Here is a 27,580-nt window from a genome sequence, read left to right on the forward strand (position 1 = left end):
CGGACGCGCAGGCTCAGCGGCCATGGCTCACGGGCCCAGCCGCTCCGCGGCATGTGGGATCTTCCCGGAACGGGGCACGAACCCGTGTCCCCTGCATCGGCAGGCAGACTCTTCAACCACTGCGCCACCAGGGAAGCCCCATTTGTTTTCTATTATAATTTTGTTTTAATTTCTACCTTCTGAAAGTCTCCCTTAGCTACCCTGAGAGTGGAAAATAAATACAGGCTTCTGTATTTCATATCCCCAGGTTAAATATAATTTTGTAGTTATTATTTATTTCAGCAAATTATTTATTCAGCACAGAAATTAAATGTCATAGCTTCGTTAATTACTACAAGACTTTAGGTTTCATTTTCAAAAAGACATAATTACTGAGACTTTTATAGTTTATATAGCTGTGTTCTTAACTAATGGGATGTTTACTGATCATTTTCTTTCTAAACAGGGCAGGACTGTCAGAGAATTGAGTTTGGTGTTAATGAAGTAATTGAACCCAATGATGCTTTGCTGAGAACTCCCGCCTACAGTATTTCAAGCACATTGAATCCTCAGGCCCCTGAATTTATCCTTAGTTGCACAACTTCCAAAAAGATCCCCAGTGACATCGATAAAGAAGTGAACTACAGCTCAGCCGACCGCCAGTACCCAGGCTCTGCCCTCGCCCTGGGTGGCGGCTCTAACGTGGAGGCGGAAGTTTTAGAGAATGATGGCGTCTCGGGTGGTCTTGGACAAAGGGAGCGTAAAAAGAAGAAAAAACGCCCCCCTGGATATTACAGTTACTTGAAAGACGGCGGCGAGGGTGGTGCTTCCACAGAAGCCCTGGTCAACGGCCATGCCGGTCCAGCAGTCCCCGACAGTGTAGGTGCGGAGGATGTGGACTCGATGGGGGCTGTGCCCCCCGTGGGGACACCCAGGACTTGGGGCAGCCCTCAGGACACCACGGACTTCGTCAGCGACGCCGTGCCTGCTGGTTCTTTCCCCGGAGCCCTTGACAGCGGGGCCAGGACTGCAGGGCAGCCTGAGGGCTGCCCCGCGGCCAACTTGGAGCCCTCTCACCTCCCTGCGGAGGCCAGCAGGGACACCCTGTTGAGGACAGCTGTGGCTCGGCCTGCCCTTGGGACCGATACTACTGAGAACCTTGGAGTCACTAACGGACAAATACTTGAATCCTTGGGTGAGGGCACAGCTGCCAACGGGGTGGAGTTGCACACTGTGGAGAGCTCGGACTCGGACCCCGCCAAGGCCGAGAGCGGCCCCCCTCCCGCGGACACCCCGGCCTCCGCGGCAGCCACTGCTCCTGCCGGTCAGAGTCAGCCCGCCAAGTCGTGGGCCAGTCTTTTTCATGATTCTAAGCCCTCTGCCTCCTGCTCCTCCTCCTCGCCTGTGGTTTCCATGGAAACTAAGTATTCCCCTCCTGCCGCATCTTCCCTGGTCTCTGAAAAGCAGGCCGAAGTCAAGGAAGGGCTGGTTCCAGTTTCAGAAGATCCTGTAGCCATAAAGATTGCAGGTATAGTTCAAAAGATAGAAGTGTGAAGCCAAGATGGGAGCCGACAGTCTGGGCTAAAAACTTTGGTGGTATGTTGTTACCCAGAGCGGTAGTTGATTGATTACCCGTGTGTTAAGAGGAATTTCTGAATAATGCCTGTACCTTAAATGTTACTAAAAGTATAATGGTATATGAGCAAAATGGGGTGGGGAGGGGGTGTCATACCTCTATGTTAAGTGGAAAATCCTTGTCCATTACCACTTTTTTACCAGTCCTTTTCTATTGACAAATTACATTTTCATTTCTTGCCTTTTGATCAAGTGATTGTACTCCATTGTGTGACTGTGTAATAGGCAGTCCCATCTGTGTTCCAGCTGTTGTATACCTTTGGTGTGATTAACCCCTGATTTGGACTCACTTTGCATTGTTTCTTTATTTCTCAGGATATAAGAAAGTATTTGGGGTTTTTTCTTTTTAGTGCCTATTTTGGATTTAGTAAATGGATTTTACTCAGTTTCAGCACACCAAGGCCAACTCTTGACAAGACGAGAAAAACGGTAACAGTTTGGCCTAAAGTTAATGTTTTATTCGACGTGCTGGGGCTCAAAAGTAGGACCAGTTCACAGTAAAACTATAAAGCTGCATGACTTGCGATTTTTAAAGTTAAAGTAGTAAGTCAGAAACAGAGGAGCCGTGTCTGTTTATATACGTCTTAAGAAGCCGGGGCTGCTCTTCAGGTTTCATTCTACCGAGGAGTTTACTAGTAACCACCATTTCAGGGTTTTGCCCCTTAGCCGAGTTAAAATTAGCTGTCTTATTTAGGCTTTATGTGATGTTTGCTGATTTAACATTTTGGTATGCTTGACAGCATTCATTACCAGGGTGAGGGTGAAAGCAGTAGCAAGATGCAAGACGCATACCCTTTTATGAACGGTCAGAATTCCATCAAGTATAAAGCACATCCTTTTGATGGCCATAAGCTGACAGCAAGCAATACTTTAAAATTTTTTTAAATGAGCATTTTATTCCTTATACAGAATACATTATTTTGAATAATCTAGGTGTCTGGAGTTCTCTTAAAATGAGAAGTTAATTGATAGATGAATCACCATTTTGGGCTTTAAAGTGATAACTTTTAGGTTATTTGGGTGAATTTTTTATTATAAATATTAAAATGCTAGTAATGTTTTATTATTATTAAAATGTGTGCATTGCAAGGGAAAGCTGTCAAGGTCAGGAAAGGGAAGTAAAAGCCTTTGAATAGATCATTAAGTTAAAAGTTTATTTTTAGTCTGTAATGAGAGATACATGGTGCGACGCTTTTAAAAATGTGCATTCTGAGTTTAAAGTCAGAAGGCATTGTAATTGTATTTCTGTTCCTAAAACTTGCTTCACAAAGGAAAAACCTCCCATTCCTGGGAAATTTTCTCCGTCTTTATTTAAAATAAGAAAGAAAAGATTCGTTTTAAATGTTTTAAAGCATTCTAGTCATATGACTTTAAATGTGGTTTGATACGTAGTTTGCTGTGTATGTTAAAATCTAGTTGACCTGCTAAAATCTAATGTTAACCTGCTTTCTAAAACACTGTGAAGGGAATTCCCTGGTGGTCCAGTGGTTAGGTGCTTTCACTGCTGGGACCTGGGTTCCCTGGTCGGGGAACTAAGACCCTGCAAGCCCCACGGCACGGCCGACAACAACAAAAAAAGAAAAGTAAATTAAAATGATGTAAAAGTAGAGGCTCTTAGTTATTTGTATCAGTGGAGAGTGTTGCTACAGTCTAATCATTTTTGAGTTGATGCAGTGTGTTCTTCCATTGCCGTGGGGGACCCCCATTTATTTTCTTAATTCTGTTTTTGATTAGGTCAGTTGTAAAGGTGTTTTAATTATCTGAGCAGAAGTGTGGTTCCTTTTAAAACACTTCATTCTTTTGAGACTGGTTATTGAACCTTAGAAATATACAGTGTAGTTGCTGACAGTTTTCAGTATCTCATGTTGTAAAATAACGCAGTGATGGTCGTCACTCTTCGAATCATACCGAGCTTAGGTAAAGAGGATTGTTTGGAATTTTTTCTTCTGTCATATTCTCCTCCTGAGAGGTTTTACTTAATAAAAACGATAAGGTAGGTTCAGTTTATTGTAGGGCAGATCACGACCACAGACTCCCCTTTGCATTTTCTCTTTGCTGCCCGTTTAGGGTCCCGCTTTTAAGCGTGGGCCCACTTATGTTAAGCAGTATTGAACTGTGTGAAATTCTAGCTCCCTTAAAAGGTCTGTTGATGTGGGTTATCTTAGAATTTAACTCGCATTAGTGTCTAAGTGGTTCTACTGAGAGAATAATTTTTGTGTTTATCATTATATTTATTAACTTTTGGGAAAGAAAGAAGAGGGAACAACAGTTCAGATAAGTTTATTCTTTTTTGAGTTCTTAGAATAATATAAATATCCACAGCCAGTTTTTGACCCCAGGGTCATTTATTTTGGATGTCTGCATTTCTGGATCATCTGCCCTGTCATTAAGTCTGTGCTTAACAAATGCCAAGTAGTTTTTGTATAACCACAAGTGAAACACAAATTAGAAAGACAAATCAACTGTAAACAAAGAGTAAGAATCACATAAAGCCTTTTGAAATGAAATATAGCCAGCTTTCAATTACCCATGGTCTGTTTACCCATTGCTGTAATAGCTTCTGCTTTTACCTTTTTGGTGGCAAGGCCGTCTTCTTGGTGTCATTTGTCAACTTTTTTTTTCATTTGCTGTTTTTCTTAAGTGTAAACTCTTACTTAAGGAGATGGAAGGGAAGAGCACTTACACTGAAACACCAAATGCCTTCCCTAACCTCTCAGGGAGTATGAACCTGCACAAGAGACCCGCGGGGTCTGTGTTTCAGTGAGTGGTTTGTGTCTGCGAGGGGATATATGCCATTTTTCAGTAGGAATAACTGAGCTAGGAGGTGAGCAAAAGAAACTTGAAAATCTTAATTCTTATAGCTTGTATTGAAAGCAGTTGCAGAACTCGAGGCACACCCCTGTTGGAGAGTAAGTATGACAAATACCAGAAGAGTAGGCGTGATCTCTGCCTGTGCTCCCTCCATTAGCTCAGGGTCAGAGTTTGAGATGTAACATATCCTTGTGATGAACATTACACTCTTCCTGGCTTTTTGCTGCGGATCACTTGTCCTATCTCAAACCTAAATTCTATCAAATGCTTTCAAATCACAAACAGAGCTATTTTGTATTTTATGTTTTGCGTCAGTGTATTTTGTTTTAAAGGAGTGTAAATAATGGTGGGCGAGGAGAGAGACTAGGCCAAATGCCCAAATAGGAGTTAAAATTCCAGTGTAAGAGAACTAGGTAAACTGAGGTCTTAGAAAGCTTTAAAAAAATTCTATTCTCTGGGGGAATTGAGGTATCTAGTAATGTCATTTATTATGAATTTTAGTAAAACACACTTAATAGATGATTTTGCACAGTTTCATACCTAAAAATTGTGCTGGAGAGAGCAACAAAATCACTACAAGTTGGATCTGCTCAGAAAAATGAATTCCTGGGTCTGTGTTTATTGTAAACTAAACTATACCCCGATTGATCTTTGTTTTAGTGGTTTATAAATCACGTTTATATTCAGTACTTTCCCTGTCCTTGGGAAATAATTCTCCAACATTTTGTGTTTTCTCTTCAAATTCTCTGAAGCAACACAGGCAGTGATCATGCAGCAGGCCCTGAGCTGAGGAGGTCCAGCACCTGTTTGCAGAAATCACACTTGTGGGGTGAGAGTTGAGTCCACATCTAACTTGACAGGTGTATGTCCTTGCTAATATTTCTGTCACGTCTCTTTTAAAGAACTAAATGGACACTCCTCCACTTACAAAACATAAGTCGATCTATAGCCAACGGGTAGTGATACATTTTGGTCACTTTGCTGTCCTCCACCATCGTGATTAGGTAACCAAGGTAGCATGTGTTCTTCCAAAGTGATGTAATGAGGAAAAGAAAAACACTTGGAGAATGTTCTGGACAGTTAGGAAGAAGACAGAAAAGCAGGTCAGCAGCATCAGAATGTCAATTACGAGCCAGTTATGGAGCCTTAAGAATCAGTGAAAGTTCTGCAGCTTGCATTTTCATGGATTTTTTTTTTTTTTTGTTTGCGGTACGCGGGCCTCCCTCCGTTGTGGCCTCTCCCGCTGCGGAGCACAGGCTCCGGACGCGCAGGCTCAGCGGCCACGGCTCACGGGCCCAGCCGCTCCGCGGCACGTGGGATCCTCCCGGACCGGGGCGCGAACCCGGTTCCCCTGCATCGGCAGGCGGACTCTCAACCACTGCGCCACCAGGGAAGCCCATTTTCATGGATTTTAAATGGTAATAGGACCTAAATGCTAATTTTAGGAAAACAGAATTTGATGCATAAAGATATAAGAATAATCATAGTTTATCTGGACTTAAAAGTTTACAATGCCAGTATTGCCATTGAGTTTATGGATCATTTCATTTGAGTGATTTGTGGTTATGTGTGGGGGCTACTATATATGTCAGTGTTGGAGCTGTTCCGAAGGTGAAGATAATGGTTTCAGTTTCATATCTAGTGTGTGATATGCAGTCATTCTGGCATTTTGTGCCGTGCCTGTAGCATCATCCCTGGGCAACCCTGCCAACTCCTGTGGAAGAGACGGCTTGAGGAGGCCACCTTCCTAAGGTGACTGTCTACACAGGTCTGAGTAGTAAATCATACCAACAGTGGATTGAAAAGAAGGCCTCTGGGGGGAAAGTTTGTTACTACAGTCAACTTCTGATAATTTGCCCTAAAAGAAAAAGTAAAATAGAAAACCAACAGTGATGACTTGGGACCATAGGTCAGATTTAAAGGTTCAACCTCAGGAAATACCCCACTCTCTCTCTTCTTTGGTTGCCCTTCAGTGCTCATTGGACTTTAGCAAAATCTAAATGGAAACGGTGATGTTGCTATTATAAAAGGAACTTAATTAAATAGAGCCAACTCTTACACCAAAAAATTAAAAGCAGTATTCATACTCGCTTGTCTGCATTCATGAGTATTGACTTCTGAAATGTAGCAGTAAGATTCATTTATTTTAGGAACATTCAGTAACAGGAATGGAGATTGTTTACAGGAATTAGCGTTGTCTTTGCACCGGTGCTGCTTGACTGGCTGGGAGAAGAGGAGCAGAGCACGGTGGACCCCATCAGACGTTAGCGTCTGGCTCAGTTTGTGGTCATTGAAATTCTTCAGGGGGAGGAACGCTCAATGTACAGTGTGTTATAAAACGGAACATTTAAATTGTGTGGATGTTTGGCTTTTAAGAGAAAATCTTAGGCAATAAGAGATTTAATCTTAATTTTTTACAACCTTTCATTCCTTTTGAAATGTGACTTTATTGATATACTGTATACTCACAAAATATTCAAAACGTAATTTTAAGGAATTGAAGCAAACATTTCTTTTTGGAGAACTGAAAAGTGTTGGTCCTCTCAAACTCTTTTTTTAAATATAAATTTATTTATTTTTGTATTTATTTTTGGCTGCGTTGGGTCTTCGTTGCTGCGCGCGGGTTTTCTCTAGTGCGGGTGAGCGGGGGATGCTCTTCGTTGTGGTGCGCGGGCTTCTCATCGCGGTGGCTTCTCTTGTTGCGGAGCGCGGGCTTTAGGCACGTGGGCTTCAGTAGTTGTGGCTTGTGGGCTGTAGGGCGCAGGCTCAGTAGTTGTGGCGCATGGGCCTAGTTGCTCTGTGGCATGTGGGAGCTTCCTGGACCAGGGCTCGAACCCACGTCCGCTGCACTGGCAGGTGCATTCTTAACCACTGCGCCACCAGGGAAGCCCCTTGCTTCCCCTTTGAGAGTGGAGTTGGCCTGTCATAAATGATTGTTTTTAGTTTAACAAGATATGCATCCAAAGCACCTTTGACTACGTATAAACTTATTTTTGAGTCTGTTAAAACAGATGCATGGAAGGGAAGTTTCAGATAGATCTTGCATGCCTGCCCCTGATCATATTCTTTCTGTTTTCCTTCAGTGTCTGTATTGAACAGGAATTGATCTTGTCAAGCCACTTCCCCTCCCATCTTCACCCCTGCCCCCAACCCCGGGAGACTTTGCTTCCAGTATCATCAAGAAAATTGAGGTTGCTATTTCATTTCTTTCCCCACCGTAAACTGTGGTGAGTCTGCCCTTCCCTAGCTCCTTCCCTCCTGCGATCCTGGGAGCCCCCTAGTGACCCCCTTCTTCTGTCTTACTCCTCAGCCAGGCTCCTGGCCAGGGGAGCCTGCACGAGTGGTCTCCACTCTTGATTTCCTCCTTGAGCCCCCTCGAACCTCCTTCTGCTTCCACTACTGATTCCAGCTGTCCTATCCTTCTAGATCACCGTTAAGGATTCTCCTCAGCCTGTCACTTGGGTGGGTGGTGCTTGGGCTTCTGCTTCTAACCCACTGCTGTCAGAATGTACAGTTCAGGCCCCGAGCTACAGGGTCCCGTGTGTGTGTGTGTGTGTGTGTGTGTGTGTGTGTGTGTGTGAGAGAGAGAGAGAGAGAGTGTGTGTGTGTGTGTGTGAGAGTGTGTGTGTGAGAGAGTGGAGATATGTTACTGGCTGGTCTGTGAGTGTCAGTGTACTGTTTACTGGTGTCTTCCACGTACCTTTTTATCTGAGCCTCTAAAACTCTTAAAACTGAACTCCTTATTTCATCACTGCCCAAAACAGGAAAGAACCTGCTTGTCCTGTTGCATCTCTCCTCTGGGTGGAAGGCACCATCACCCCAAGCTGGAGACGTTCTCCTGGTACCCTTTGCTGTCACAGGCCCCTGGCCACCTCAGGTTTCTCCAGTTCTTGGATAGGCCGGGGCATCCCCGCCACTGCCCCCGCCCAACTTAACCTGCACCGTGTGGTCCCTTCTTCACCGGTCTGCGGGCCCTGCTACAGCAGGGCCACCGATCAGTCACCTCTGCACCTGTGGGTCCTGGTGCCCAGGCGAGGCTTAGCCAACTGCAGCATGTCATCTATCAGAGGTCCTTGTGTTAGGAAGGCACTTGGTTCTGAGTTGTGTGATTATGTGAAAGCTTAATATTGTTTTTAGATATAAAAATACTATGGCAAAGATTCACAGGTGTCTTGATGGAGCGTTCATTTCTGACTGATGCTTGTTTGAAAACGCACAGATATTTTACAGAGTAACTATATGAAATAATTGCCGTTCTGTGGTACACATTGGAAATTATGGGCTGTTGTGATAAAATGGCTCAAAGACGGATGTAAAAATCCCCTGTGAGAAGAAGATCTTCAGCTTGTGGGGAAAAGTTAATATCAGAAACCTTAGAGTAAAGGATCTTAAAGCAGAGTCCATTGTCTACTGAGAGCAAAGAGCCCGGCTTCTGGGACCCAGGCTCGTGTGTCAGCTCAGTCATGTGCCCTGCACCAGTTCCCTAACCCCTCTGGACCTCAGTTTTGTCACCTGTGAAATGGGGATGATAACGGTGTCTCTTTGACAGGGTTGTTAGGCTGATTTTGAGTAATACAGATGGAGCTCCTAGCGGTTTCTGTGCTGGGTGTCAGTCACGTGGGCATGTGGTTCAGTTCTGTATCTGATCTGTTCCTCCGTGAAGGCCCAGCACCGTGCCCCCGTAGTGAGAGAGACAGGAGGACCTTGGCAAGCTTAGTCTAACCGAACAGATTCCATGGGTTCTCTTGAGTCGCTTATGTTTCACTTTTTAATAAATGGGAAAATTATTCTCTGTGCTTCCTCAGTTAGAGGCCAGAGGGCATTTACCCTCACAGGAGAGAGGGGGGCAGTGTGTGTGTTGACATTAGAATGTTGCAAATTAATTTCTTCATTTAATTCTTAAGTCTGGCATATGCCAGTGCAACTGTGTTTTTAGGAAAAAAAGGCTTCTTTTGTTTGAGTGATGCTTTGGGTAGGTGCTGATATCAAATGCGTGCTCCCTAGTACACAGTCTAAAAGTTACAGGAGGGGCTGTGTCGTGTGGCCGCACGTCATGGATTTGGGTACCGACTGTGCTGCCTGGCTCCTGTGAGGTCACAGGCAGGCGAGCTAACCTTGAGCCTCTGTTTCCTTTTGGGGAAAGCGGGATGGTTGCTGGTACTCTGGGGTCCCTGAGGATTCAGTGCAGCGAGTTAACGCTGTAAGTTGTAACGCACTTGCCAAGAGTAGAAGGTAGCCAAAAATTGTGGCTGTCACTCTTAAAGAATTCGTAAGGGACATGGGGAGACCTTGTTATAACACATTTCTAAAAAGAGAAGGGCCCAGTTACTTACCAATACCTCAAGCATTCTTTTGTAAAGATGGCATTTACGGCTATTTTAAGACTGTGGGCAAGAGTGATGTCAAAAGGTGAATCTGAGGATAACGAAGCTTATTTCTAAATGGAATAAGGGATTTTAGTATTCTGAGTGGGACTTCTGATGAAAATACAGTTCAGTTAGTAGGAGATAATTGTCCCTAAAAGAGGGATCATCACTTGCTGAACAGTCACCGAACGCCCACCGTGATGTGCTGGGCATCCAGACATGAATGAGACGGGTCCTGCACGTAAACACCTCTCTGGATGGTGTCTGAGGACCACATGATTAAGAAGACCTGCCCGGCTATCAGTGTTAAAAGAGCCTGTATCTTTTAAGTCTGTTTCCTAACACTGTCACGTTTTTTAAGCCCTTTCTGCTTCTTATTAAAACAGTCCTTGTGCTCCCTCGTGATATTACCACAGGAAGATAAATAAATGTCATCAGTGTTTGGGGGGAAGTATTTTTGAAAATTTTAATCATTAAATAATTACGTGATGTTGAACGGAACGAAGCTGTAACACAGCCTGCCTTCCCTTTGGATGTGACGTGTGCTCTGTTGAAGGGGGTCCCCCTGCCAGAGCAGAGCGTGAGAATTGTTCGCGAGATGCCATTAACGTCTTCACTGTGCTTCCCTCTTTCAGAGTTACTGGAGAACGTAACCCTGATTCATAAACCAGTGTCATTGCAACCCCGCGGGCTGATCAATAAAGGAAACTGGTGCTACATTAATGCTGTATCCTTCTCAGAGGCTGTCCCCAAGGCTGGCTTTCTGCAGCTTTCTCTTGCTTGGGCACATTCGACTTAGTTCCGCTTCTGTGGGGTGTCTCCCCCACATTTTGAATCCAAATCCTCGGTTCCTTGCTGCTTATTAACTGGGCTATTCGTGACCAAAAAGAGAGAGACGATTTGTTGACCTGTGACTGACAGAATCAGGCAAGTTTCTCATTAAAATGGTCCTGAATAACAGGGCAGAGTGACCACTTAAACAGGAAATCCTGTATTATTTGACTTGATTATCTTGGTTGAATCCAGTTCGTATTTATAAACTGCTTGGATATCACAAGGCAGTTATCCCCGGGATTATTTGGTTTATTCCCTTTTGTGTTTACATATCTAAGTCGTTCAGTGTCCTTGGCTTGCGTAGTTTTATACGCTCTTGTGTTTTACGTGCTTTTCCACAACGTGGAGCCTCAGGTTTATTTCCTTTACGCTTCCTTACTGCCGTCATTTAGACACTGCAGGCGTTGGTTGCTTGCCCTCCGATGTATCACCTGATGAAGTTCATTCCTCTGTATTCAAAAGTGCAAAGGCCTTGTACGTCCACACCCATGATAGATAGCTTGTAAGTAAGCTGCTGAAAATGTGTTAAGGGGTGGGCTTTCCCCCCCTCTGATAATTAGATTCAAATAGCAAAGTTCTTGATTTCCTGCAAATGAATCCTGTAATTCTATTTTTTTTTTAAAAATGTGCTGTTCATGATTTTCTATGGAAGTTAACCAGAAATGGAATTGGAACATTGTTTATCTGTGTTCTTTAGATTCAGTCGAATAAATTTTAGTGTTTACCGAATTATATCACTTGAAATATGCCAAAAACTTACGTAGAAAAGATTTACGAGCTCACTAGCTATTATAGCATTGGTTATCTAAAGTTTGCTATCTTCATACTAGATAACATTCTACTTAGCCATCAAGGCTTTTTAGTAATAGTATGTCTTTAAAAAAAAAAAATGTACTAAACATTTTTTCCCCCCGTGTCTAGTGTTCGGCTAATGAATGAGTTTACTAATATGCCAGTACCTCCAAAACCCAGACAAGGTGAGTAAGAACAAGGGTTCTGGTGCCGTTACATTTTGGGAGTTATGAAGTCAGGTGACCGAGTTTGAGAAATTCAGGCTTGCTGGAAGGAAAATGTCTCTTAACATGCAGGTTGCTACACCTGTACTATTCTCAACATTGGGCGGGCGTTGGGGGGAGTTTTGATGATTATGCCTTTTGTCATTTTAAGACTTCAGTCGCAAAGACCTGTGTCCTGTTTCCGTTGCAGCTCTTGGGGATAAAATCGTGAGGGACATCCGCCCGGGAGCTGCCTTTGAGCCCACGTATATTTATAGACTCCTGACCGTCATCAAGTCGAGCCTGTCCGAAAAGGTTGGGACTGCCATTCTGTAGCCAGTGCGAAGCTCGTGCCTCACCCGTGGCGCATTCCCTGCTTGCCCTCTGCTTGCAGTGCGGCGATTAAGTGGGTGTTCAGTGGATCTAGGCTTGCTCTGGAGTCAGTTGCTAGGATGAATTAGAGTGTGGGATGATAACGATGGTAATCAGAGACAACTCGTGTCGTTTACTGTGACCCACCACTGCTGTAAGTTCGTTCCATCCGTTAACTTCCTTAACCCTGTGAATAAAGTGTGATTATTATCTGCTTGTTCCATTTGAGAGAAGTGAAGTCATTGTCCAAGGTCACAGCTAAGAAGTGGCAGAGCCTGGCAGCGGAGTTAGCTCCTTCACTTCCACACGGACTGCCCTGCACCAGGGGCGGGGCCATGGGGCCGGGAACCACGCTGTCTCCCTCGGGGCCTTCATTTCTAATCATACTCTTGGCTGCTGAAGGCATGGGGCCAGGGGCCACGGAGGTCTTGTAAAGGGCCCTGACGGCGTTCAGGGTAAATCAGGGGCACCCTTTGCACGGTTAACCGGAGCGTTTCTTTCCTCCCCGACAGAGTTCGTGATGAGTCAGTACAAGCAATTGAAATGATGCTAGAAAAGGGGAATTCTTTAGGAAATATTCAAGAAAATTGTGTTAAAACTGAGTAAAGTAATGTCGTTTGCAGCCCCTTTGTTTCGAAGAAGAGGGAATACTCAGGGCGCTGCAGCAGCATACCACCAGGGGCTCTTCATGTGCCCATGGCATAGCCTTTGGTGTTAAGCTCAGGATTTGGGGGTGTTGCTAGTGTTAGGAAGGCGGGCACGGAGTAAACGGTGCCCTCTGCTTCAAAGAGCGCCTTGTCCAGTCGGGGAGTTAGGTCTGTCATCTGAGGAAGCAGACAAGGCAAGTACTAAGACAGATGAGTGTACAGATGCTTTAGAGGCCAGGGGCGGGCCCCCAGCTGAGGGGGAGCAGAGGTAAGCTCAGGATGCTTCCTGTGGCTGAGCAGCGCTGAGATCCTGAAGCTTTCGAAGTTACGTTACTTTCGGCTCGTTGGGGTCTGCAGGACCACCCTCAGGGTTGGGGATTCGCTAGAAGGTCTCACGGGACTCAGGAGCTGTTACCCTCAGTTCGGATTCAGTACAGCCCAAGGACACAAAGCAAAATCAGCACAGAGTAAAGACTCGGGCAACGTCTGCAGGAAACCTCGAGACTCCTCTCCGGGTGTAGTCACACAGGACTCACTCAGTTCCTCCCACATCAGACTGGGGCAGCCGTGTGGCTTGTGGTCCACCAGGGAAGCTCCTCAGCAGCTCGGTGTCCTAGGGTTTTGCTAGGGGCTGGTCACATAGGCACCCTCTGCCTCGCACAGACTCCAGTCCAGACTCCTGGGGGGAAAGCCAGTGCTCAGCACAAACCACACTGTGTGCACATTTGGCACGCTCCCTTTTCAGTTCTTGGAATGGTGGGAACCCTCCTGAAATCCAAGTTCCCAGATGCCAGCCAAGGACCAACCCAGCGAGCAGGCCTTTCCCAGCACTGTTAACTCTTTTCTGCGTCTTGGGCTGTGCCAGCCTCTGCCCTTTCCCACAGACACACTCACACCAAACAGCCCCGTCCACAGCTTTAGTTCCATTGGAGCAAACAGATCTACTCAGAGACTGCAAGCAGAAGAATATGCAGATCCTTGGAACACTCCTGCCGTTATACTCCAAAGAATGAAATATGAACCAATCATGATATATTATATAATCAGATGAAACCAATGTGAGGTTATACAACTAGTGTGTGACCATATTGTGTGATTCATCTGCAAATGGTTGTGCTGATGTGTGTTTGTAAAGCAGGCAGCTAAGTCTTTAAATCAATAGTTTTTCACATATAATTTGGGTCCTTTCTCCTGTGGTTGCCCATCATCAAAAATAAAAGGAGGCATACATGGCTGCTAATTTTACAACTTGCAGTGTGAATGGTAACCCCTGGGGTTGTGCATTCTGTTTCGTTTCAACAAAAAAGCAACTTATAAAATAACTTTTTTATTATAAAGGGTAACGTACACTTACTGTAGAAAATTTCGAAAATACAGAAAAGCAGAATTAGGAAGAAATCCCTGATCTGTTGCTTAGAGATAGATATTTAATCCTCCCCCGCTCGCACACCCAATCTTCCCCACTTCACACCTCTTAACTGTCCAAAGAAAAATTCATGTGCTTTTTGGGAAACACTTTATGTGAAACCTTACTGAAAATTTAAGAGAAGGCATGGTTTGTATATGCGGGTAACACATTCCGGGCAGGCCTTGAAGAGTAATTAGTTAAGATTAACGTGACCCTGTTTGACCTTCTCAGGGTCGACAAGAAGATGCTGAGGAGTACTTGGGCTTCATTCTAAATGGACTTCATGAGGAAATGCTGAGCCTGAAGAAACTTCTCTCACCACATAATGAAAGTAGGTTATGGCGTGCTTGCTGCGGAATTGGGTAGAACATTTTCTTAAGAATTATTCTGAAACAAATGCTAGGTATATGCTCATATAATAAGTTGCCTTTCCCCCCAACAGTCATTCGTCCTTCAAAAATCACTTATTTACTCATTACGATAAGTAGTTACTTTTACATTGCTTATTATGTACCATTGAGAATGTTGTGTTTGTATATTTCAAAGATATAAATGTATTTCCAGAACCTCTGCTTTTTCCCCTTCAGTTGGTAATTAGGAAAAGGACTACACATAGAGAAAAACTGAAAGAATAGGTTGGTTACCTGCATAACCATTGGATTCCACAGTTGCTACCGTGTCGTCCTTATTGATCTCTCTTTCTACTTCCCCAGCCCCCCACGACATTTTTCCCCAAGGGATTCAAAATCAAGTTGCAGATGGCAGTTGAGTTCACCCCAAATGGTAAAGCGTGGGTCTCCTGAGATATAAGGATGGCTCTCCCGCGTGACCTGAGTCCCTTCGCAAATGATGGAGTCTGACTGCAGTTACGCAGTACAGGTGGCTTCCCCGTCCCACCTGAGTTCTCCAGGTGTCCCACGGCATCTTCTGTCGCTGGTCACACCAGCAGGGAGATGCTGTAGCATCGCACACATTGCGTTTGTCCTCATTGTAGAATATACCCTGATCTCACTTTAAAGCTCCAGTTGACAAATCTGTGTAGGTGGTTTATGTAGAACTTTTATTTTTATATTTTGCTCTTTGTGTAAATAGTAGCCTAAGCAGACTGTCTGCTTTTCAGAACTTACTGTTTCCAATGGACCCAGAAGCCACTCAGTGAACGAAGACGAGCAGGAAGAACCAGGCGAAGGAAGTGAGGACGAATGGGAGCAAGTGGGCCCCCGAAACAAGACTTCGGTCACTCGCCAGGCGGATTTTGTTCAGACCCCCATCACTGGCATTTTTGGTGGCCACATCAGGTTTTATGCTTTTCTGGAATAATTTAGCATTTGCCTTTTTCAGGGTTTTGCCATTTTGCTGGAGGGGGGGAGGTGTAAGATTTGTCCTAAGAAATTTGGGACTGGATGGTTTGCCTTTGCACTCTGTGCCCGCTCTGTTCTTGGACTTCCTGACGCTCATCCTGCCGGCCCCACGGCTCTCACACGACCCACGGTGGGTTCCTGCAGAGGGCGCTGCCCCTGCCTGTCTGCCAGGGGCTCCTCACGCCTCAGCGACACTGACATTCCCTCCGTCCCGCTGCTCACAGCACAGCCGGTTAGGAAGACAAAGACAAGTTAATGGAAATACATGTTTTGTCATGTATCAGATTGGAGGAATTGTAGGCACGGGAGCCAGGTGAGCTCGGAAGCTGAGAGAGTGCAGAGGGAGATGCTTTTACACAGAGGAGGGCACGTGGCCTTCTGGAGTACCTGGGCACCTCCCCTGCCCCAGTTCCCTCAAATTAGCTGCCCTTTGCTCATTCATGGAGTCCTTCTAGAAGGTTTTTTTTTGTTTCTTTAAAAAATATTCTTTTTTCTTTTTTTAAACCCCACATTTGTTTAATTTTGTCTGTGTTGGGTCTTTGTTTCTGTGCGAGGGCTTTCTCTAGTCTCTGCAAGCGGGGGCCACTCTTCATCGCGGTACGTGGGCCTCTCTTCATCGCGGTACACGGGCCTCTCATTGTTGTGGCCTCTCCCGTCGCGGAGCACAGGCTCCAGACGCGCAGGCTCAGTAGTTGTGGCTCACGGGCCCCGTTGCTCTGTGGCACGTGGGATCTTCCCAGACCAGGGCTGGAACCCGTGTCCCCTGCATTGGCAGGCGGACTCTCAACCACTGCGCCACCAGGGAAGCCCTGGAAGGTTTTTACTTATTTACGTTAGAGCCGTTCAGTACCACCATCATGTGGAATACAGTAGAACTTGCACTGACTCTGAGGCCCTCCTTACTCATCCAGAGTCTGAAAGGACCGCATTATAGCATGATTTTCTTCTGAAGACCTTACAGCTTCACCTACAGGAGTGTGTTTTTGGTTTTTTTAGTGAGCCTCGTATCGTAGCCTTTCGTCGTCCCAAAACAAGAAGTAACACCCTTTTCAAGGCATCGAAAGTCAGTTCAGTCTCTCTGCTCTAAGACAGCTTAGGTTGAGCACCTTTCAACAGGCTGATGAAGTCCTCAGAAATGTGCCCGACCCCCCAGCTGGTCACATGACACTGAACACGGCATTTCTGTGCCCTCGCTGTGAGCTAGACTTCGCAGGCCCTTTTCTGTTCTGGAGTCCCGTGTCGGCCCCCCGACCCCCAGCCCCACCACCATGGCTGCACCTTGTTTTTGCCAGATGCAGGTCTTCGGGAGGGGCCCTTGGGGTGGGGAGTGGGGCTCCAGCTTGGCGACCGGCAGTGAGAGGAGGCTGCCTGTGCCCTTAACTGTTGGTTAGCCGAGCAGCCTGATGTTGTCCCCCTCGGGGTGCTCACCGAGGGTGGGGGAGGGACGAGGGCGCGGCCCAGTGCCTGTGATGAGGGCTCCGTGTGTGGGGGGAGGCACAGCCACCGGATTGCAAGGCCACCAAGATCCCAAATGTGTTTGAGAGTAAGCAGTGAGAAAAACCAGAATCCACTTTGGAGAACTTTCTAGCTTGCCCCAGATGACTCTTCATGGCCCTGTAGCCTCAGCCTCTGTGGGCTCTTTGCATTGAAATTGGGTGTTGATTTTTTTTTTTTTTAACTCTAAAGCGAAGATACAGAACTACTCCTTATAACTTAGGAGCTGCTTTTGTGTGTGTAGTAGGCACCATTGAGCATGATTCTTTTTTTTTTTTTTTTTTTTGCGGTCCGCGGGCCTCTCACTGTTGTGGCCTCTCCCGCTGCGGAGCACGGGCTCCGGACGCGCAGGCTCAGCGGCCATGGCTCACGGGCCCAGCCGCTCTGCGGCACGTGGGCTCTTCCTGGACCGGGGCACGGATCCGTGTCCCCTGCATCGGCAGGCGGACTCTCAACCACTGCGCCACCAGGGAACCCCAAGCATGATTCTTAATGGTGTGTGGCCTGCGAGATCTTAGTTCCCCAACCAGAGATCGAACCCAGGCCCCTAGCAGTGGAAGCACAGAATCCTAATCGCTGGACCACCAGGGAACTCCCAAGCATTATTCTTTTTTCAGACCAACTGAAAGCTTTTCTCCTAAAATTCACGCTCTTTTGGTGGTTTTCCAGTTACCCCAGAAAGACCAGCACCTTTCTCCACCTTGTCCACCCTTTTGGTAGAGTCCAGGCCCATTACTGCTGTTCCCACTATTCCTCTGTGGAACCAAGGGAACGGCCGCCCCCTCAAGGCTTCCTCCTCACAGGGAGCCTGGAGGTGCTTCCCGTGCTGTGTGTCGGGAAAGCAGCGCGTGAGACGGAAAGCTGGCAGCAGAGCCGCTCGCCTGCCCTGCGCAGCAGTCTGACTACCTGTCCACCCCTTTTATTCGTGTATAAACTGGGGCACTCAGACTGCAGAGAGAGAATCCCACGTTGGACTCCTGGAACATCTCCTTGCTGAGGCTACGTGAGACGTGGGCCCAACACAAGTTTTTACTCAGGAAAACTTGGACAAAGAGAAATGAAATGAAAACCCAGCTAAGGAAGCAAGGCTCAGCTGTGGCAGCCTCCTCCTTGAGGGCGGTGACCACCTTCCTGTTGCACACACCCTGCTCCCCTTCCTTTGTAAAGTCGTTTTCATAGGGGAAATGCTATCCAAATCATTCTGTTACTTCGGGATTTCCTCTTTTTTATTACAACAGGCTGTGACGCCTGAGAGGATAAAAAGCGTCAACATTTGGACTCTGGGAAGATCGTCACCTTTGCTAACCTGTGCATTAAATAAAGTCGAGGGGAGGCATTTGGAAGGTGAAATAGGTCTTCTTCCAGAGCTATTAAGCTGGGAAAATTTTCAGCTGGTGGGTTGAGTTGCTAGAAATTCTTTCGAGGTGGTATTGAGTGGAATTATTTTAAAATTCTTCAGTGTATTTTTAGCATTTCTGTTCTCTCTGGTCTTCTGGCAGTGATATTGAATAATCTCGCTTGCAGTGTTTGTTCCTCTTGTCCTGCTGGATAACCTCGGAGAGCGGGAAGGCGAGCTCTTAGATGTGGTGTGTTTCCACTTTCAGGTCTGTGGTTTACCAGCAGAGTTCAAAAGAATCTGCCACCCTGCAGCCGTTCTTCACGCTGCAGCTGGATATCCAGTCGGACAAGATACGCACCGTCCAGGATGCGTTGGAAAGCCTGGTGGCAAGAGAGTCTGTCCAGGGTTATACCACCAAAACCAAACAAGAGGTACGTTCACAGTTGGTCTTAGACCTTTATCCGGGGGCCCTCTGGGGTGGGCGAAAGAGCACAGACTCTGGAAAGAGGAGAAGTGGGTTTGAGCTCTGCCTCTCAAATCGGTTGCTTAACTTTTTTTTGGACCGAAAGCTTCCACATTCTGAGAATGAAATGGTTGAAACAGATGATCCTCCCAGCTCCCCTTGGCTCTAAGTCATGAGACACAGGTCACGATCTTCGGGGTCATTGATTCTGAGCTGCATTTCATTCGCTGGCCATCCAGTCACGGCACCGTAGAGTGAGTACCACCTCTGACGAAGGCCGGTAGCTCATTCACGTTCCTGATACCACAGAGCACAATTTCATGAGATAGTTAGCATATAAAAGATGTTCTATTCTGGTTTGCATTTGATTGTAGATCTCCAAGGACGTTGAAAAATAGAAAGTAATTGTTCTGGTGCCTGTTACTCTTTGATTTGATCTGAAAAAAAAGATAAAGTCTTGAGTCTTTCAGTGTTCAGGAGTCAAGAGGAAGCATGTCAGCTCCATCGAGAGGCAATAATTCTCTGCTCTCTGAGGGACTGTTAGCTGCTGGCTGTCTGGATGCGCCAGTTAGGCCCGACTTCTCCTCCGCAGTAGAGTGTGCCTTCTGCGTTACATATCCTAGGTCGTGGCTGTGCATTCATAGGGGTGTGTTGGGGAGATGGATGTAGACTAGCTAGGGCGGTGCCTTTTTGAACGGTTCAGAGTATTCCTGTGAGGCCTGATTTCAGTAGCCTTGTGTGATGGCTACAGGGTGAGCCAGCACGGCCCAGCGCAGGAAACCTGCCAGCACCTCGTGGGGCCAAGGGCCCTGCCCTTTGCCTCGCAGCTCGGGCTCCATCCACGTGAAGAGGAGCAAAGGCGGGGTGTGGAGAGCTTCCGTCCGTCTGCTGTGGGTTGGTCAAGCCAATCTCTCGGGGTATCTGCAGAAGTTAGGCCTAGTTCTCCCCCGTGTTTTCTAATTGCTTCTCGTGGACAATTTTGTTCAAAAAGTAAAAGTGGTAGGAGCCGGAGGAGAATCCCGGCGGTTTTTCCTTAGAGAAACAGTGGAACTTAATGGGAGAGAGAGAGAGTGGGTACTTGTTCTTGGGAGGCCGGGTCATGTACTGGCTCTGGGACTGTCTACCTGCTCGTCTGGGGCAGCCGTGACTCCACAGGTGGACTCGCCATCCTGGCCCCTCCCCACTGGAGCCGCGGATCCTGCTGGGGAGGGGGGCAGCCTTTCCCTGCGCTCCCAGGAGAGCCCTCGGGGGGTCTGTCTGTTTTCCTCGTTTGCTCCTGCTGCAGTTACACTGCTGTTTGGGCACAGGTGGGTGGGGCGTGACGACCGAGGTAGCGGTGGCTGTGGTGGTTGGCCTGGGGTCAGAGGAGGGTGAGGAAAGGGTGATGGGTTCTAGGTGGCTGGTTTGGAGGAGGGAGTCGCGGAAGGAGCGGCGTCTCGGTGGGGCCTTGAGGGCGGCAGAGAGGGCTGCCGGCCGTCCTCGCTCCACGGCTGCGGAAGCAGGCGTCGGAGGAAGGGGCTCGTACAGTGTGTCTGTGAAGAGCGAGTAACACGTTTTCTGGAATGTGATCTTGTAATTTACTTTTCAAAGTACCTACTTTAATTTTATTAGGTTTTTAGGTCAAAAGTTGTTTTTCTGTGGGAACACAGGAAGATCGTGGGAAAATAGGATTATACAAAATACTAGCTAAATAAAAAAGGTCTGGTTTTGTTGGGTGTTAGAAAGTGTGGCTCAGTGTCTCTGGAAACCCGGAACACTCAGTTAAGGATTTGAGATTTTAGCCCCTTAACGACCAGAATCGCGGGTCGCTAGCACTGAGAAACCATCCCAGAGGTACTTTAGTCTGACTCTCATTTTACAAATGAGGAAGCTGGAGTCTTACATCGTCATCGCCGGTTTTGACTGTGGAACTGGAGTCGTGCTTTTCTTCATTCACAATTCTTGTTGGACGTGAGACACTGGACTGCAGAGACACAATGGGAATGTCGAGGTGATCGGGCCGTTTCCATGCCTGGGACCTCAGTCTGGGTGGGAAGACAGGCCTGAAAGGGTCTGCAACCCTAATAAACCAGGTGGCGGTGACCGCTAGGCTCGCTTCAGGTACCTTCAGCTAGATATGCATGTAGTCCTCCGAAAGCTTTCTGGGTGTTTATTATATGCCGCTGTCTTTCGGATTGTTACGTGGGCAAGTATTTCTACCGAAAGCATTCTCCGTCTAAATACCGGAACCATCTACAGATAACAGAGAACAGTACATAAAGGGGTTAAGTTTGCTTGTGAAGATGCATTTTAATAAAAAGCAGCGTTCAGTAGACTGTGGAAGTGCATAAGGGGCGTTTTGAATTGATAAAAGCGGAACTGTTATAAAACCAATGGTTACACTAAATAGCTTTAGACTTATTTAGAGCGTCTAATTCAAGAAACACATTGGCTTCAGCTTTATTAATACTGTGAGAGTTATTAAAAAATAAGTTAATACATATGTAATTCAAGGTATTACTAAGTTAGCTTCTAAATTTTTATGCCAATTTAATGCCCTAGGACAAAGGTTCTTAACTTGGCTCAGGGACCTTAGGGACCCCCTGCAGTTGTGTCTGTAGGGTTATATGCATTTTTCTAAGAGGAAGGTTAGTACCTCTCAAAAGACCCCGTTAGATTCTCAAAAGACCCTGTGACTCAGGAAGCTTTGAGAAAGCACTGCCCCGGAACATTTGAGTCTTGGAGCGAGAGGTGGGGTGGCGTCTGCCTCTTGGAGTAAGATGGCGTTTCCTGTGTGCTTTGTGTGTCTCAGGTTGAGATCAGTCGAAGGGTGACTCTGGAAAAGCTCCCTCCTGTCCTCGTGCTGCACCTGAAACGGTTTGTTTACGAGAAGACAGGTGGATGTCAGAAGCTTATCAAAAATATTGAATATCCTGTGGACTTGGAAATTAGTAAAGGTAACGACTCTGTAAGGCAGAAGCGTTTATGATGACAGTACTCTGGAAATCAGCCAGCTTCTTGATGCTTCACCATTTTCTGTGTCATGTCAGGATTCAGAAACTCTCTTTCATGACTTTTTTGTTTTAAATTTCTTGACCGTTAATAGACCTTTAGATTAACATTTCTCACTAAAATGGCCTTTTAAATATAAAGGCAAAAATAAACCATATGAAAATATTACTAGGTGAGAAGAATACTAAATATAAAAAGTTTATGGATCAGTGGTAGAAAATACTTTTCCTTATGCTAAGTATTAACAGCTCTGTGGAGCAGCCTGGCTAACTGGGCTTTGTAGTGGGCGGGGAATGTTTCCCGTGGGCCCCGGGGCTTCCTCTGCACTCCAGTGGCAGGGACCCCGGCCTTAGAGCTGCAGCCCCAGCCCCGGGTCTCTGCCGGGTCTCCGGGGCTCGGCAGCTTGGGCACATCGTGGTGAAAGCACCTAGTTGTCTTGCTAAAAGTGAGCTTGAAGGAAAACTTTCCTGGAAAGCTTCAGAATTTGTGAGAAATATTCTGTGCAAAAATGAAGTTCAGTCAGGAGCATGACGAGCTCGAGGTGACTCTCAAAGTGTCCGGGTGCCTGGAGAACAGAAAAGAGGGCATGGGACGTCGTCCCTGGTCTCCTGGAGGAGCAGACTGCCGTCCTCCTCCTCCTTCCTCCCCCACGCTGCCCGGCACTGGGACCTGCCGGGCAGTGGGCCTGGGGTCACCATCGATCACCTGCACCCCAGGCACGTGGCATTTCCTTCTCCCTAAGATTCGGACTCTGGCTCTCAGCCCTGTTCTCACGAGTTGCCGCCTTCGGCTGATAGGTTTGCCTCCTGTGCCAGTTCATGGTCCGTTTGAGGATCAGAAAGGGGGAGAAACGCCAGCCGAAAATCATCTTACTGTTTATTGGAGTTTTGTGGTCTGACTCACGTGTAAAACATTTTAAACCTTAGGCTTTCCAGGGCTGCTTTGCTTTTGTTTTTTTCTTTCCCATTTTTTAGAACATCTGCTTGTAAGGGGTTTCTAGCATGAGCTAGAGGCTCTGTATATGCCCCTGTCCTCTGATGGGTGGGTTCTGGTGAAGTCCGTTACTACCCTGCAGCTGGTCTTCCTGCTGCTCAGTTTTTATGCAAACGAGGGGATGGAGTTCTGTTTGGTCTCCCTGGTTCACTGGATGGGTTACTTCAATGGAGGCTGCCGTCTGACCCTTTCTGGGAGCTCCGTGTGTCAGCGCTTTTATAGATTAAAGCTCTTGATACTTTGTTTTTCAGAACTGCTCTCTCCAGGGGTTAAAAACAAGAATTTTAAATGCCACAGAACGTATAGGCTATTTGCAGGTAAGTAAATTTGTACGACATTTTCCTATTACAGCAATGATGAAAAGGTTTATACCCAGGCACAAGTTTGTTGTAATGCCACTTAACGTAGAGAATAGGTGATTGGTATCCCTGTGGACTTTATAAGTCCGGAAATCATTTGAAAATGTGCGTTTTACCTAAAATTTGGTGTGTTTGGAATTTGACAGAATATTCTCTTGGCTCTAAAGCTCAGCCCAACGTGAGACGTCGTTTAACATGACTGTCTCTGTCTTGGAGCCAGAGGTGTGGGGTTGCCAGGCTGGGAACCCTCCCTGCTGTGGTCGTGGTGCCTGTAGGAGTGGGTGCTGAGGCGTGGCCCCAGCCAGGCTAGGGGAGCGCGGGCTCCTCAGCCGCCCACGACCTCCTGCCCCCACCCAGAGCTCCCCGCGGAGCCCGTCCATCTTCTCCGCCTCCTGTCCTTCCATTTCTTCTTTCTCTTTTACAGCCCGAGTCTTTTATGCCTTTGAGGCCTTATGGGTCTTTTAAGAGTTGCTGGTTGCAACAGTTGTGTTTGCTTTTCTGGCCGTTTCTATTAGAATTTTCTAGCTGCTCTCCCACTGCTCCTTTTGTGTTGCCTTTGGTGAGCCTGTCTGTAATGACTGCTGTTTATTGGCCCTCACATGTTCATTGAGCCTTTTCGCTGGATACTTTGTATGTAGTATCTCATTTAGTCCTTACAGTGTCCTGAGAGGTCTGTGGCGCTATCCCCATTTTGTAAAAGGACAAACTGAAACTCGTGGAGGAACATTGGCTGCTCTGTGCCCTAAGTGGCAGAGCAGAGCTTCACACTCCTGCTCTCGGTCCACCCCTGAGCTTTTGGGATGTTGGATTGGGCCCTGGTCGTTGGGTGGGTCGGGCGCCAGGTTAGAAGGTGTTGGGCCCGGTTGGCCCTTTCTTCCCACCAGGACCTGCTCGCTCTGACTCACTCTTCTCCCCGGAGGGGGCTGATCACGGCCTCACCCCGGCCTGCTGGGACCTGGTGGGCAACACACTCTCGGGGTGTACCCACCCTCCCCGTGACCTGCCTTGGGCTGGAAGCTTGGAGGCCTCTCTGTGGTCTTCCTCTGAGACCAGAGGGCCCCCAGGGTCTGGCCTGGCTCCCTGGGGTTTGGCACTGAGGTCCCAGGGTGATGACGTGTTTCTCCGAGTCTCCCTGCAGCCTCCCTTGGGGCCCTGTCAGGGCAGGGTGATGATCAAGGGCAGGGTTAGCAAGTCTTGTCTCCTGGTCAGGGGGCCCTGGTGTGAGTGCACCCCTCCCCCTCCCGCCCGCGGCTCCTTCTGGAGTCGCTCTCGCCTGCACCCCTGAATCCTCATCTGAGCCTTCTAATCTCAGAGATACGGTCGCCGGATTGGTTGCAGTTTTCTGTAAACTGTGAGTAAAGAGGTACTTTTAAAAATCGTTTTGATCGCGGGACAAAGAAAACGAGTTAGTATAGTGCGTAAGCTTTTGGAAAACTCTCATTCTTAGCTCTGCTTCTGTGACGCGGGCTTGCTGGGCGCCTGTGACACATCGCCATGTTAGGTACAGGTGTGCTGCCTGAGAAACCTGAGTACGGGCCGAGCGCTTCTCTTCTGAACGTTTAAGATGAAGTGTCGTAGAGGAAACGCGAATCACTTAAACCCACAGGTCCTGTAAATCCTACTGACCTGGTCACTTTAAAAAAACCAAAACCAAGTCTGGTAGGTCTTAGGTGAAAATCCAGGACAGACGCCCCACAGCTGGATTTGGGGTCAGAGGGACATGCTGGTGTCGGGGCTTCCCTTGCCCCGTGGCAGCCTCTCCACTGCTGTGACCCGCAGTACTAGATGCGGCCGTGAGCTGGTGCTGGTTCCGTCGCTGCTTTCCCACGTGATGGCCCAACAGTCTTGCTGTCCCTCGGTGACCAGTCACGTTCGTCACCGGCAGGCCGGGGCCCCAGTGTCCTCTGAGCCCCAGCAGAATGGCCTCTGTGCAGAGCCCGGCTCTGAGCAGCCCAGGTCACTGGCTCAGGGTGGATTTGGATGTCCCTACAAGTGGGAGAGCGCGCTGACGTTCAGGCTGTGCGTTGCTGAAATTTCGTACCAGATGGTGCCCCTCTCTCCAAGTGACTGTCCTTCATGCAGCTCGGGGCCGTGCACAGCTCCCCCGGCCACACTGCTGCCCCCTCCCCTCCCCGGAGGCCGTTTCCTTCACACAGGGTCAGGTCTGCTGGGGGCTGGGCCACCTCCCAGCCCCTTCTCTGCATAGAAGGGGGAGGATGTACCCTACCACTGTCTTTAATACCTTTTCAGCATCTTCTGACGGTTATATTTGTTTTAGACCTCTGACTAAGGCTTCCTGTTTGAATTACACAATTGTAATGAACAAGTACCTGGCAGGTATTTTTTTCTGTTAAAACATGATTGTAGAAAACTGGAAATTTTTTTTGAAAGAAAAAAAGAACAATGACTAGTGTCTGCAGGGTACTCCACAGCTGCCCACTCGGCCCAGCTGGCTGCGCTGGTGACCTTCCTGGGGCAGTGCTGTCCTTGGCACGGGTGACAGTCCACAGAAAACCTCAGATTCCTGTTTTTTTCATGTAATGTAAGCATATTCCTATACCACCAAATACTTTTAATCTGGTCTACGAAAAAATTCACCTTATTGTAATGTAATGCACTCAGCATTCCTTCTAGTGTGAATATAGGCTTTTCCATGTTTTCACTTTGTCCAAGATTCAGATACTCTGTTGAGAACAGTCTAGAAGTGGAATTGGCTGGATCAGGACCTGATGTTTGGGCCTTGGTGTGCACTCCCAGAGGGCCACTGTCTGATGGCTCTGCAGGGAGCGTCTCTGTGTCCTGCTTCCCAGGGGACTGTCTGCTGTATCAAGTGTAAAGGCGGCTGACGAGCCTGCCTACAGGGCTGACAGATGGGACGACCCCATTAGTTGACATTTCTTTCATAGTTTGTGAGGTAGTGAACATTTAAAATATATTATTAAGACGTAGATGTATGACTTTGTATTGTAAATTGTTGAACGGTTTTGAGTTGAACCAGCATTGCTTTGTGTAATCCCACTTCTCTGTCCCAGCTGCCTTGGTGCCAGGCCTTTCGTGGGACAGGCAGGTCTGTGGCGGGAGCAGGCGGGCACCTTAGGCGCTGGTGTGCGGAGCCGCTCTCACGGGCGCCCGGGCCCTCTCTTGCAGTGGTCTACCACCACGGCAGCAGCGCCACGGGCGGCCACTACACCACGGACGTCTTCCAGATCGGTCTCAACGGCTGGCTGCGCATCGACGACCAGACGGTCAAGGTGATTAACCAGTACCAGGTGGTGAAGCCCGCTGCCGAGCGCACAGCCTACCTCCTGTATTACCGCCGCGTGGACCTGCTGTAGCCGCTGCTGTGCGCGCCTGACGCTGCTTGTAGAGCACCGGCTCTCACCGACTCCCCTCCTCTCTTTAGTGGCTCTTTAGAGAGAAACTCTTTCTTCCTGTTGCAAAAATGGGCTAGAATGAAAGGAGACGCCTGGGGTTTGTGCACAGCATAGTTTATGTTGACTTCTAACTTCCAAATCAAAATCATCTGGCTGAAACAGACTGTCGCTTGATTTAAGCAAATACACAAAAAACCACATTTCCGAAATAATGCCGATTCCTGAGTAAAAAGGCGAACTTGCGTTTGATTCCCAGTCTAACTGCATATAGTGGAACAAATCCTGCGCCAGCAACAACACTTGTAAGTTTGTGAAAATGAATTTTATCTTTCCTTAAAAAAATAAATTTTTTAATCCATCACACTTTCTTCCCTCACCCTTTAGTTTTTGATAAATGATAAAAATGAGCCAGTTATAAGAGAAGAAATAGTTCTTACTTCAAAAGATAAACAAACACAAAAAATAAGTTGCTGGTTCCTAATAGGAAAAATACATTTTAATAATTGTGCGATGAGAAGCTGCTTACGTACACATTGCAGATCGAGTATTTGGAGTTAAGATGTCAGTCACATAGATGGGTGATTGTAACTTTATTGCCATTAAAAGATTTCAAATTGCATTCATGCTTCTGTGTACACATAATGAAAAATGGGCAAAATAATGAAGATTGATAATTCCCCGCGTCTGCTAATTCTGCTGTCTGCTCTTCTACGATGCCGCGTCTCTAATTGTACACAGTTAGTGATAGCTAGAAGTATAAAGTTGTCGCCCATCAATAAAAATCACACAGTTGGTTTAAAGCTGCGTGTGTGGTGTTTCTTTGACGGCAGATGCCTTTTCCAGTAACCGGAGTTCAAGTGGGCAAGAGTGGGCTGCTGGGATTAAAATAAGCCCTTGGGGCAGCCTGACATGTTTGTGAAAGCTGACCCAAGCCCTCAGATGATTCTTGTTTACTATTTCCAAAGTTATTAACTCTAGTGATTTGGAGAAATGAATTTCTTTAAATCTTCAAATAGCAGAAAAGAGGAGGTAAGCTCTCTCTCCATTGTTTTGTCCCCTGCATTGCTCTGTTCAAGGGGGGGGGGTGGGGGCGGATGTGGGTCATGGCTGAGCGTCCTTGTCATTGCCTGCTACTGAGCATCCTACCTGCACCTCAGAT

At 47.2% G+C, this 27,580-nt stretch overlaps 1 protein-coding gene across 1 annotated transcript in view; it reads left to right on the plus strand.

The window, feature by feature from the left end:
• USP10 (ubiquitin specific peptidase 10) overlaps positions 1-27,221 on the plus strand; it is a 73,198-nt gene extending 45,977 nt beyond the window's left edge. Inside the window, exons 4-14 of the mRNA XM_024124858.1 lie at positions 446-1,507; positions 10,427-10,518; positions 11,018-11,127; positions 11,547-11,602; positions 11,832-11,935; positions 14,279-14,378; positions 15,168-15,345; positions 18,507-18,672; positions 21,496-21,640; positions 22,940-23,005; positions 26,195-27,221. Of these exons, the coding sequence (XP_023980626.1) occupies positions 446-1,507; positions 10,427-10,518; positions 11,018-11,127; positions 11,547-11,602; positions 11,832-11,935; positions 14,279-14,378; positions 15,168-15,345; positions 18,507-18,672; positions 21,496-21,640; positions 22,940-23,005; positions 26,195-26,382 (2,267 nt within the window). The 3' untranslated portion in view covers positions 26,383-27,221. The remainder of the gene's footprint in view (positions 1-445; positions 1,508-10,426; positions 10,519-11,017; positions 11,128-11,546; positions 11,603-11,831; positions 11,936-14,278; positions 14,379-15,167; positions 15,346-18,506; positions 18,673-21,495; positions 21,641-22,939; positions 23,006-26,194) is intronic.
• The last annotated feature ends 359 nt before the right edge of the window (positions 27,222-27,580 follow it).

This window comes from Physeter macrocephalus, chromosome 17 (genome assembly GCF_002837175.3).
Source record: "Physeter macrocephalus isolate SW-GA chromosome 17, ASM283717v5, whole genome shotgun sequence".
NCBI classification, from domain to species: Eukaryota; Metazoa; Chordata; class Mammalia; order Artiodactyla; family Physeteridae; genus Physeter; species Physeter macrocephalus.